The 12110-nt window shown below is 60.4% G+C and overlaps 4 protein-coding genes across 4 annotated transcripts; all 4 read left to right on the top strand.

The window, feature by feature from the left end:
- Window positions 1-1554: 1554 nt before the first annotated feature.
- Window positions 1555-2775, top strand: LINJ_33_0410 (putative serine peptidase; the record flags this gene model as incomplete). The annotated part of the gene is made up of 1 exon (XM_001468086.1): window positions 1555-2775. One exon carries the CDS (start codon window positions 1555-1557, stop codon window positions 2773-2775), a length of 1221 nt encoding a protein of 406 aa, XP_001468123.1.
- A 938-nt stretch (window positions 2776-3713) lies between these two features.
- Window positions 3714-4820, top strand: LINJ_33_0400 (conserved hypothetical protein; the record flags this gene model as incomplete). The annotated part of the gene is made up of 1 exon (XM_001468085.1): window positions 3714-4820. One exon carries the CDS (start codon window positions 3714-3716, stop codon window positions 4818-4820), a length of 1107 nt encoding a protein of 368 aa, XP_001468122.1.
- Window positions 4821-6628: 1808 nt separating this feature from the next.
- On the top strand, window positions 6629-7609 carry LINJ_33_0390 (conserved hypothetical protein; the record flags this gene model as incomplete). Its single annotated transcript, XM_001468084.1, has 1 exon — window positions 6629-7609. One exon carries the CDS (start codon window positions 6629-6631, stop codon window positions 7607-7609), a length of 981 nt encoding a protein of 326 aa, XP_001468121.1.
- A 1979-nt stretch (window positions 7610-9588) lies between these two features.
- LINJ_33_0380 (conserved hypothetical protein) lies at window positions 9589-11775 on the top strand (the record flags this gene model as incomplete). The annotated part of the gene is made up of 1 exon (XM_001468083.1): window positions 9589-11775. One exon carries the CDS (start codon window positions 9589-9591, stop codon window positions 11773-11775), a length of 2187 nt encoding a protein of 728 aa, XP_001468120.1.
- Between the last annotated feature and the right edge of the window lie 335 nt (window positions 11776-12110).

Here is a 12110-nt window from a genome sequence, read left to right as displayed (position 1 = left end):
GCACTTCGATGGTACGTGCAATTGCCTTGTCTCCTCCTCCTCTCTCTCCTTCCATGCTCAATCGTGGGACTGCATGCACTTTTCTGCGTAGAGGAAGGGCTGAGAAGGGGGAGGGGTTCTCAGCGGTGGTGGACGCACACACGCACGTTTTCCTTATGTTTTCTTGCGAACGCAGAGACGCATAGAGGATCATGCATAGACAGGGCCTACTCTTGTTTCTAAGTATACGAAGACTACGAAGCCCCTTTCCCTTTATCGATTTCAGTCGGAGGCGAGGAGGAAGAAGGGACGCTACTTGTCTCTCTCCAGGCAACACACGCGCACACACATGCTTGGTGTCCTCCCCCTACGCCCATCACGATCGCCGAGGCGGCGCAATCCCTTGCTACCGCCTTTTCTTCCTCAAGCAGCAGTTGGCCCTTCGACGACTCGTGCGCGCATCGTCGATCAACGCGTCGGCGTCAGACGTGTTTGTCGTTCTTTGCTCTCGTGCATTGCAAGTGCGTTATCTTCTCGCTATCCTTGTTTGTATCCCGTAAAGCTGGCGGTTGTGGCGGCGAAGCAATTTCAAATGCGAGAATAGGATTCGTGGTGACGAAGTGCCCGTATTCCGCACCGCCCCTCGTGTGTGATGCGATGATGATCGCTGTGAGTCCTTCTCGAATAGATGGTCTCCCCCCTCTCTCTCTCTCGCATGCGAGTGCTACTGCCTGGCCGGGCCTTTCCACCGTAGTGGCAGTCGTGTGCAGTGCTGGCCGAACGCGTATATGCGTGGGTGGTCGCGCGCTCATGCGGATGTGTGCTTACAGCGAGGCATCTGCGGCCTCGCCCCTCTCGTTCTCTATAGGCCGTGTGTCTCTCCCTCTTGATGTTCACTTGTCCCACGTACATCCCTGCTTGGCTAAAACGCCGCCACCTCTCTCCGTCTCCCTCACATCCCCTCCCGTGTGCAACTGGAAACTTTTCCTGGTGTGTATGAGTGTGTGTGCACGAGCTCAGCGGTGCTCTCCTCGTCGTTGGAAGAGAGGCGCGCTGATGTGTCTCTTTTTCTGGCTTTTCTCGTGCTAACTTCTCACACACCAACACTGCCCGCCGCACGCACACATCGCATGGGCACGGAAAGAGAGCGAGCGAGCGACACCCACCGCCTCCCCCCCCTTTCCCTACCCCCTTTCTCATCTACACGCACACCTCCCTTCCTTCGGTTCATTGCTGTTTTACGCCTTGTTTGTCGCCTGCTGCCATTCGAGTGTGCTGTCGCTCGCTAGCTGCCGTCGCTTCGTCCTCCACTGGTGCTGGGCGGTTCCGCTACAGGGCAGCCAGGTGCCATTGTGCGTCAGCTTGCCTCAGTGCATCCGCCTCGACGTTCGCACCTTCCCTGTCATCGGCGTCTACCGTTTTCTTTTTTTCTGTTGCATGTGCCCGCTCCTTTTTGTCTCCGCGTTCCTACTTCTTCTCCACGCACTTGCGGTGCCGGCCGTCCCTCCACCTCCCCCCGCCCGCCCTCTCTCGGACTCTCTAGCCTACGGTGTCTTCTCACTTCTTCCATTCACGATGCTGCAGTCGCTCGTGAACAGCATCGTCTTTGCGCCCCCACGGGACCCGAACAGTCTGCAGCGGGTGCAGCTGCTGCAGCGCAAGCGGCACATGAGCTTTACGAGCAAGAAGAGCGGCGAGAGAATTTCGTACTTCCACTTTGATTCAAAAGGCGATCTCGTGACCAAGGACAACCTCGAACGGGTCGTGCGCTCCTCCATGGTCCTGCTCTTCCACCACGGCAACGCCGAGGACCTCGGCGGCGCCTTCAGCTACGCGCAGTCCATGGCCTGCGTCTTTGGAGTGGCGGTGGTGGTGTACGACTACTGCGGCTACGGTTTTTCTGGCTTTCCCGACGCTGCGACGCCAGCGGAGGTGACGGAGAAGAGCGTCTACAGCGACGCCGATCACATGTACGCCCACCTCCTCTCCCTCGGCTACCCTGCTCACCGCATTATTATCGTTGGCCGCTCCGTCGGGGGTGGGCCGGCGTGCTACCTCGCTGAGAAGCATCACAAGAAGGTGGGGGGCTTAGTGCTTATATCGACCTTTACCTCCTGCCTCCGCGTCGTCTCGTCTTGTTGCCTTCCGCACTTCTGCTGTTGCGTTGACTTGTTTCCGAACTACCGCCGCATCGAGCACATCATGGAGTGTCCGGTGCTGATGATGCACGGAACCCGCGACAACGTCGTCCCACACCATTGCTCGAGCGAGTTACTCGAGGACATCGTAGCGCGCCGCAACAGCGCGTTGCAACGACTCTTGAAGAAGCGTGAGGGGGCGCGGGCAAAGCAGGCGAAACGCTCAAGTAAGCTGGGCGCTGCCTCAACAGGACCAAAAAACACTACGAAGGCATCCGCGGCTATCAGCGTTGCTGACGAGGCGCTCGCCACTGCCCAGCCACCCCCTGATGGAGAGAAAGCCAGTGTGTTCGATCTCTATCGCCGCGCCTACGATGGCCTGCCCGAGGCGGTGCGGCGGGTGGCGGAGGAGCGCCTCGACGTGACCGCTGCCAACGTCAGCATCGGGGCCTTTCACAGGTGGTTTGCGGGCTGTGGGCACAACGACATCGAGGCACGCGAGGGGCACACCTTCTCCGACATGTTTGAGTATTTCGTGCGCTTCGCGACCGCCTTCTCGATGGAGCGGGAGGCGCTCCTGTCGGCCAAGCCGCTCACCGGTGCAGCTAAGGCATCTCGTGACGCTTTTAACAGGGCTGACAGTGAGGTCCGCGAGTAGACAGCAGTGCGTCTTCTCTCTCTGATGTCGTGTGTTGCGGCAGTGGCTTGCTCATTTTACGTGACTCTGCCCCTTTTTTTCTCTCTTGGGTGACTGCTGATCAACGGTCATTGCTGCTAAGAGGGAGGAGGCGATCGCCGCAGGGAAAGTGGGTGGAGAGGAGGGTAGCAACCCGCGGCGATGGACATTCATCGAATACACGGGAACTCCCCTCCCCATTTCTCCCGCCGCTGCCGCACTTTGCGGGAGGAAAGTACCGGAAGGTTTTCTGCTTCTGCCCTCTCTGCACGTATCCGTGTATGGCAGGTGTGTGTGTATCACTTGGGAACGCCGCGATACACTCCCCCCTGTCTTCGGCATCTTCAGTGCGCGTGTGCGTGATCTTTCAGCTTTACTTCTTGCCTCTGGGTGTACGTTTCGCTTCTTGGCTCGTACTCTCGCTATTTCGGCTTTTCGGTGGGCACACACACACACACCTCCGCGTCCACAGTCCCGGGTGCACCGGCGCACCTAATGGGATGTCACGCTGGCCTCCGTGTACGCTTCTAGCTCGACGCTTGCACAAACGCTCTCAAACAAACGTGCGGAAGAGTGGGAACAGACCCCCCCCCCCCAGGTGAGAGTGCGGCAAAAATGGATGATGGAATATCGATGCTAGCAGCTGCGTGAGCGACAAAGAGCTCCGCGTGCGGCGCCGCATCTTCTGCCGGTCTCGTTTCTCCGCATTCGGCTACCCTTTCCTTCTTTGCCCCTGCCCCCTCTCCAAGCACACACACACACACACACACACATGCCCACGGCCTGACGCTGGGCAGGAGGTCGCGTACGAAACGAACGGCTCATCACTCGGAGCCTTTTCTGTCTGCGCATTCTGCCGTGAATGCTGCTCTCGTTGCATAGCGGCATCGCATCAGCTCTTTGCCTTTTACTCGTCCACCATGAGCGCCCTTCGCGATGCGCCTGGATATGCTACAATGAAGGACTACTACGACAGCGAATACGTTCCCCATGACTTGCTCACACGCTACCACGCACTGCAGGTAGAGCTGCAGAAGCGCAGGGAGCAGCACTTCCTGACGCTCTCGCAGACAAGCGGTTTAGCGGTGCCTTACGACGCCCTCGCAGTCACGTCGACCTTGCCTCAGCTGACAGTTAACCCCTCGGCGAAGACGAGGCGCGCGAATCCACACCAGCAGCAGATGTCGCCGCGGAGCCTGCGATCGCTGCAGAGAGTCCTGCAACGCAGCCGCAGCACGTTGGCCAAAAGCGGCTCTGGTGGGCAAACTGCGAGCCGCCTTGGCAGTGCCAACCGCTGCGTTCCGCGTGCAAGCACGGAGCTGGAGGAGATCTACGCGCCGCGGCACCGCAGCCACAACGGTGCCCTCGGCGCTTGCACCCCTATGCACGACTCTGTCGCTCGCGCCTCATCGGCACGACGCACCGCCTCTCCCTCGGCATCCTCTGTTGGTGCTGATGCTGCATCACCGCCACAGGCCGCGTTGCCGATTAGTGCACCGCAGCTTCGTAGTCGACCGCAGAGGCAGCAGTACCGATCACTCGCAAAGGCCTGCGCTGGGGGGCCCACCCCAAGCGACCCCTACGAGGCAGCGGCTGAGGCTCGCCGCCAGGAGCGATTCCTGAGTGAAAGCAAGCGCCTCGGCAAGCCATTTGTGCCCTCAGGAAGCGGCGGACTGGACGTGCCTACTCGCTTCATGCTGGGCGACTGTGTCAAGATGCTTTATCGCTCCATCGCCCCCGACTGGTGGGTGGCGGCGCCGGTGGTGGTGTCCACCGCCGAGGACCTCATCGCAGTGTACTTTTCTCTTGAGAAACTCTCGAAGAAGCAGGCGACGGAGCTACTGCAGTACATGAACGCTTGCCTCAAGTACAACGACGCCGTTCGCGAGTTCAGCCTCTCGAAGGTGGAGGAAGGCTGGGACGTGCTGACCGACGACGGGCACGTCCTGTACACGTTTCGCCCTCCATGGGTGAAGAAGCGTGCTTTTTTGCCAGACACGGTCACCCCGCCACACGTGCACGAGTGAAACTGCGGATAGCTGTAGGGGCGGGGCCCGTGAGTTGGAGGACGAGGGACGAGCAGCACTGAAACCGACGTGTGTGCCAAGATGTCACGTCCGAGTTTGCTGTTGTTTATCTTCTCGAACGAGTGTGCAGCGCAGGCGAGAAATCCCCCTGCCTCCCTCTCCCTCTCCTCTTTCTAGGCTTCTGCCGGTATTTCGCCTCAGACGGCCCACTCGATTTTCTTGCCATTTCGCTTTTCTGTTTTATTGGTTGATTTTACCACGTATAGCGTGTGGAAGTGCCCGCGCACCGGTAGACATGCAGGCATCGTCGTCAATACTCCACCCACGCGCGAAGTGGTTGCGCACGCGAGTGCGTGAATGTGTGTGCGCGAATTCGCAGAGTTTTACACGCTTTCGCGTTTGTCTTCATGACGTTGTTGCTTGTGCGCGTGGCCCTCATGGTGAGTGTGTGCGTGTGTGTGGGCACGCCTCTCGGTGCGTGGCAGCTCAGGGCCCAGTACACACGCCGACTCTCTCTGGGTGGAGGCGAAGCCGCCCGCCGCTCTCTATCCCTGCCAAATGCGGAGCCACCTCTGGTGGTGACAGGGTGAGGCGCCTACGACCTGGGGCGAGGTGAGAGCGATGTGTCGCTGCTGGTGTCGGATAGCAGGTCCTGGACGGCGTTGCGTCTGAGCGACCTGCGACCGTGGGCACACGTGTGCCATCCACATGATGGGCAGAGTGTCCGCGTCGCTGGAACGCACCCCACCACCCGACCCTCGCACTGCCCGCTGGTGTGGGGAGCCCGAGGCCCCTCGGAGGGGGCTGCATCACGTGGCGACCGGCATGATGTGGGAGCGGCTGTGAGGCGACCTGCGCGATGCGGCGGTAGTGGTGGTCGGGGCTTGAGGCGGAGGCGGTGCTGAGATGACTGGGCCGACGCATTGCTGTACCGCGTGCGCGCACCGCTGCTTCGCAGGGCGGGATGGGGCCTGCGACATGCCGGGGTGGGGTGGCGCTGGAGCTCGTGCTGGACGGCAGAGGGCGGGCACACGCTGGGAAGGAAAGCGAATTTTCATTTGTGTGTGCGCATCGTATTGACGCGTGTGCTGTCGCCAACTCAAGCTGGCTCTCCCCCCTGCGTGGGATGCTGCCCTCGGAAGCGGAGCGGATGAACGAAGTGACAGCAGTTTTTCACTCGGATACCTGTCTGCACCACTTGGCTGCCGTCGACCCTCCCCTCTTTCCCCTCTCCAAGCCTGCGCGCAGATGCGGCTCTCCCTCTTTCACTTTCTTTTTGCTGTGCACCTTCTCCCCCTTCCCCATCATCGTCTTCCCTGTTGGTAGTCGCGCTGCCTGGTCCCTTCATTCCAGTGCACGCAGCTAGGCAGCTGGCGCATGTACGTGCTGTTGCTAGAGCACTTGTATGTCCTGGCATACGCTGATCAGCGAAATTCAACGTTTTCTGCAGTGACGTGCGCGTGCAGCCTCCGCAGATGAATCCGAGCGCTACTGCGTATGTGCCGTCAGCGGTGATTGCCAACGCGCTGGCACGGCGAAAGCCCGCACCGCCTGTAACCCCACCTTTGTCCTCTAAGACTCCAGGAGTGAGCTGCTGTCAAGCCAGTCCAGTGACCGCGACCCCGATGACCGCAGCAGAGCGGCTGCGCCGCTCAAGGGACAACGCAATCCACCATCCGAAGCCGTCTGCAACCACCTCCTCAGCCATCTCCCCGGCGCTCGCCCTATGCTCATCGAATTCTCCGCCGTCGGCGAACGCGGCGGTGCCGATAGAGATATCACCGCCGCCGCCCAACCAAGGAGCCGCGATGATCCGCTACTCGAAGCAGCAGCTCTTGTCCTTACGCCCTGCGGCCATTGAGCAAGTCATGCGAGGCCGCGTCGTGGATCATCCGCCGTTCCTGAAGATTCCGGAGAGCCTTGCGCCGCTACTTGGACTGCCATGTGCGATGGAATACGTTAACGTGGACGCTGCGATGCGGCTTGTCGAGCATCGATCGCATGCAAGCCGACCTGCTTCATCGCCGCCCACCAGCGTCGCCCGCACCGAGGACCTCGACGACGAGGCGCAAGCGCGCCTGTACACCTGCCCTATATGCGCTCAGGGTGAGCTCCATTCCTGCACTGCGATACAGCACATCCTTCAGCGAACAAGCCGCTACGTTATGTCGACCAAGCTGGGAGCGGCTCTCATGCAGCGGGCGTTGGTTGTGGAGTCACTGCTGCGGCTCGCGCTGGTGTTTGATGCGAAACAAAGCTCCCTGCGCTTGCGCATGCTGGCGGAGCAGAGCCCTCGCGTGGTGCATCTCGTCGAGGAGTACCTGTGTGGCGAGGGGTACCACCTCCCGCTGCCGCCCGTCACGGCGCACGAGGACTGGGCGGCGCTCAACGCCATGCTGAAGTTCGACGCCATCCGCGACAACAAAACCCGCGTCATCACGGACCTGTCGAAGCACTGGAAGAAGCGTCGAACGCAGTTTGAGCAGTTTATCTACTTTTTTGCCTTCCGCGACGCGCGGCCGGTGCGGCCGGCCAAGAACATCATCACCCAGTCCGCGAAGCCTGGCATGGTCGCCATGCTGACGGGGGACGTACCGGCCATGGTTCTGCTTCACCGCCTAGGCTTCTTTATTCCACCAGACTATTACTGGAAAGTCTTCCCGTTCCTGCGCCAGGCGCTTGGTGAGGGCACCCTGGCTTATGACGTTGTGCGGCATCTTGGTCTCTACCTTTCCTCGGCTCAGCCAGCAGACATGTACAATCCGGTTGAGGTGCCTATACATGCGTAGCTGCGCCGATGTACGTGGTGGAGCTCGAGGCTGGGTATCCATGTCGGGCGCGGTGCGCTTCAGCGCCTAGCAGGGAAGGCGGAGATGCAGGCGGTGCGATGTCATGCCCTGAGTGGCTGCCCTCCTTGAGGGGGGAGAGGAATTTCTCTTGCCGTCTTTGTCTAGTGATGCGTCTTGTGCAAGAGCTCCCGAAGGTGCGAGGAAATATCTTTACGCGTACGCACACATATGCACACATTTGTGTGCGTGTCTGCGGAGACCTCAAGTAAGGTCTGGGAAAGGAAAGGTGCTGCCCTTTGATCCACCACCACCGCCAAACACCTCGCACCGCTGCCCCCGGGTACGTGCACACACAAATCCGTGCACTCAACACCGTGCAAGAGACGAAAAAGAAAGGGCAGAAAAGCAAAGCTTTCCCGCACACACGCACTCACCGCTGGACACCCCACGAGCGTCTTGCGAGTGCGTCTCTGAATGCCAAGCATGCACAACTCGTTTGCCGCATCTCGCCGCCGTTGCCCAGGGGCGACATGCGCACGCGGACTCGCATGTGTGCGTGCTTGCGGTGATGGCGAGTAGGGGCGTTGCTGTCCCAGCGCATGCTCCTCTTTCGTCTCTCCCTCTCTTTGACAAGAAAACCCTTGCTTACCATCTTTCCATCTCGCCTTCCGCATTGTCTACGACGGCGAACCGCTTGCTGACCGTCTGCGTCCCCCCTTCCCCTCCCCCTTCCCCTTCTCTCCGCTGCTGACCGCTGCACGCAGTAGAAACAAGGCGGCCGCTATCAAGTCCCCCCTCATAATCGAAGCACGCGAAACTAGACGCAAGGGCGCACACAAACGACGCGGCAGATACTTCCACACGCGGCCGCAGGACCCCAGCGCTGCTCTCCGTCTTGTCGGTGCTCCACAGAGATTTGCCCACAGCTACTCAGATTCTTTTCAGTGTCGGTCTTTCATCCTCAACATCACCTGCCAACTCCACCTCTGACAGGCTCTCGTTTTTGTTTTTGGTGCTCCTCGTGCCGCCTACTGTGCGTGTGGTGGAGTAAGCGTGCACACCCAGTCCCTCCTCTTTCACTTGCTCTTCTCTCGCGCTGCCTCCAGTGTACGTGGTTTGCGTGTGTTGCTCGACGCACTTGGACCGGCATCCGGCTGCTCTCCGCTCATCATATCACCTTGGGGCTCGCAGAGTGTGACGGAGGAGAGTGCGCGAGAGAGGCGCGCGCACAAAACGACCAGACGGAACCGCTACATCATTGAGCACGTAGACGTTCGCGTTTGCACACGCACACACACACGCCCACACATATACACTCACATACCGTTGTGCGTGTGTATATATACATGTTTACATTCTGCCGTTGCTTAGAACGCGAACGTGTTTTCTCTCTTCACCCTCACTACATTTGTGTTTGCTTCTCGCTGGCTTTACTAGATCATCCTGGTTCTTTCTTCTTAATTCCTACACGCAAACCCCTTCGACCGCCTCTCCCCATCCTGTTGAATCGCTGCTCTCCAACGCCCGCCGCACAGTTGAGCACACGCGCACACCCCATCGTGTTCCCTTAGAGTTACCCGTGTGGGCGCTATTGGGCAGATCTGCGCTGGAGGCTTCCTTTCCTTTTTGTGCTCGTCCTGTGTCTGGCCGCCGCTGGCCTTCTTCTGTTGGTCTTTCTTCCCACTTTTGCACACTACTTACTCTAACCACTCGACAGGCCACGGTTATCGCGAGACAGAGAGTCGAAGAGAGCGTCACCACCACTGCTGCGCCGCAGTTGGGCTTTCTTTCCGTGCACCATCCTTTCCCCATCCGTCGCGTCTTTGTGCTCGTGTTGTATTGTGTAGGTGCGCTTCCGTGGTCGTCGCAGCTCCCAGTGCATTGAGACAGGCTTGCTGCGTTTGCCGTCTACACCGACACATAACGGGATTTGGACGGACGTAGACACCCACAGTCGTGCAGAAGAAATCGCGCTGACCATGCAGCAGTGGACGCTTGATTGCAACTCTGAGTCACCTGAAAGTAGCGGTCGGCCGTCCGCGCTTTCGCGCGAGGCGAGGCTGTTCAAGGCGGAGGGGCGATCGGCTCGCCGCAGCACCCGTACCGAACATCGCCGCGCGTCGCGAGAGGCCTTTCCTACAGAGCCGCTCTCGACACCGTACCGCAATGACAAGGGGGACGACGAGGACGAGGAGGGCCGCCGTAGCGCACCGCATCGGCTCTCGCGTCACATCCCTCAGCGGGTGGGTATTGACATGACGGTTTCGTCGTTCAACCTCATGTCGTCCACGGCATGCGGGGCTCAGACATCAACGGGCTCACCGCTCCGTATGGGCTGCTGCGGCGGTCGAGACTACGGTCGCAACCCTTATGGCACTGCAGCTCCCGCCGGTCGCCACGTAACTCCAGGGCCCGCTCCTGTAGTTTCTGCCACCGCTACCAATGCGAACGGATATGCCGCAACGGCGGCCCCCACACCCCCCTCTAGCGTCCTCACCAGCTTCTCCGAGTCCATGGTGTCGGACGACTCCTCTTACATGACGTCGCTCTACAACGATGTGCTGGCAGACCATCTCATCGGCCATCGCGGTGGCGTGATGGCAGCCACGAACAACGGCACCGCAGACGGTTCCGGCACAATCGCCTACGCTCGGACCCTTACGACGCCAGGGCCGAACCTGAGTGTTTGTGAGTCGAGCGCCGCTATGCCAGACGAAAGAGGCGTCGCCAGCCCCGGCAACGAGGAGTGTGGAAGCGGCTGGCGGGCTAGTGCGGACGGTCTAGTCAGCTCTGCGCGCAGAGGACTTGGCGGAGAGGTGCTGCGGTTTGCAGACAACACCTCCACTGAGGTGCCTCCGCGATCGTTGGGTGTGGTCAGTCCGACAGAGGCCTCCTCGCTTCGTCTCGCCACCCTCTCAGCCAAGGGCCCCACAAGAGGGGTAGGCAGCACGGCCGTCGCCACATCCGTCGGGGCGGGTCTCTCCTCGGCGTTGCCACGCGTGCGCTCTCGCACGATCTACACATCCGGCAGCAGCAGCCGGGGCGTCTGTGGAGCCCGCGTCTTCAACACCACCCCCGAGCGTGTTCTGGATGCCCCACAGTTTCCATCCAAGGCGACGCAGTTGCTGGACTGGGGCGCCAACAACTGCATCGCGATCGGAATGGGCAAGTCCCTGTACTCGTGGAGCGGTGATAGCGGCGAAGCCGAAAAGGTGGTGGAGCTCGACGGCGCCATGCGCATCCGCTGCGTTCAATGGCTGCAGAAGTGCTCCTGCGTGGCAATGAGTGTGCAGGACGGCACCACAGCGATTTTCGACTCCCGCACATCGAGCTTCCTGCGTGTCGTGCGCCTCCCGTCTGGACTGGAGGTGACGGGGCTATCCGTGAAAGGTCCGATGCTGGCGGTGGCCTCAGGCGGGCCTTATGGCACTACCTGCGCCTTCGACCTCCGCGCTAAGGACGCTCTGGTGGCCACCTACGAAGGCCACGTGGGTGGCGTGACGAACCTGCACTACTGCGCCGCAGAGCCCTTCTACCTCGCAACAGGAGGAAGTGATGGATCGGTGCGCGTGTGGGACGTCCGACGCGCCTCGACACCGCGCTACGCGTTCGACGGCGTTCACCAGGGAAGCGTCAACGCCGCCCGCTGGGATCCACAGAAGCGCAGCCGCCTCTTCACCGGCGGTGAAGACGGCGTTATGTGCCTCATAGACACCCACGCCCCAAAGCGCACCATCGAGATGGACACCACGGCCGATGAAGAGGGTATCGGGTTCGGCTGCAATCGCGAACATCTGGCTCAGTACCTCACACGCGCCGTCAACACCCAGCACCCCATCTCTGACCTGGTATGCAACGGCGCACATGGTGAGGTGCTAACAGCACATAAAAACAAGGGGCAACTGCAACTCCGAAAGGCGTCCACGTTCCACCTCCTCGCCACCTTCACTGCGCCCCACTGCGATGCCTCGCTGAGCTGCCTCACCATGGCCCCGGACCAGGAGCGCGTCTGTGCGGCCCAGGCAGATGAGACATTGAAGTTCTGGCGCGTTTTCGAAAAGAGTGCCGCTCGTGGTGGTGAGCGCAGCGGCGATCGGCGTGTAGTTCAGGGATGGACGCCACCTCATCAGGATCCCAGTAACTTTTTGGAGGAGCCGCTAAGGTGACCGATCGCTCTAACGCGCGTGAGCCCCCGTTTCTTTCCCTTTCCTCACTTTCGTTCCCTTTGCTCGCCGGCGTGTACGCGTGTCGTCGTATCTATCCACTGAGGCCTTGTAGGAATCGCGCCGCATTCGATTTTGGCCGGGCCATCTCCCCTGCTTTCTTTCCTCCCTCTGCCTTTCCTTGAGCCTCGATGTTGCGTGTCCCGCCGTTGAAGCTATCAAGGACGCAATACGGAGCGTACTTCACCTCCGCACGATCCTCTACGATAGCCCTGAGTGATCCTCCCCGCGCCCTTACCCAGGTCCGCATAGGATATTCTCTCCCACTCTCTGCCTGT

Source organism: Leishmania infantum, chromosome 33 (assembly GCF_000002875.2).
Source record: "Leishmania infantum JPCM5 genome chromosome 33".
Lineage (NCBI taxonomy): Eukaryota > Euglenozoa > Kinetoplastea > Trypanosomatida > Trypanosomatidae > Leishmania > Leishmania infantum.
The sequence above is the reverse complement of the archived record's forward strand: the minus strand, read 5'-3'. Positions and strand labels throughout refer to the sequence as shown.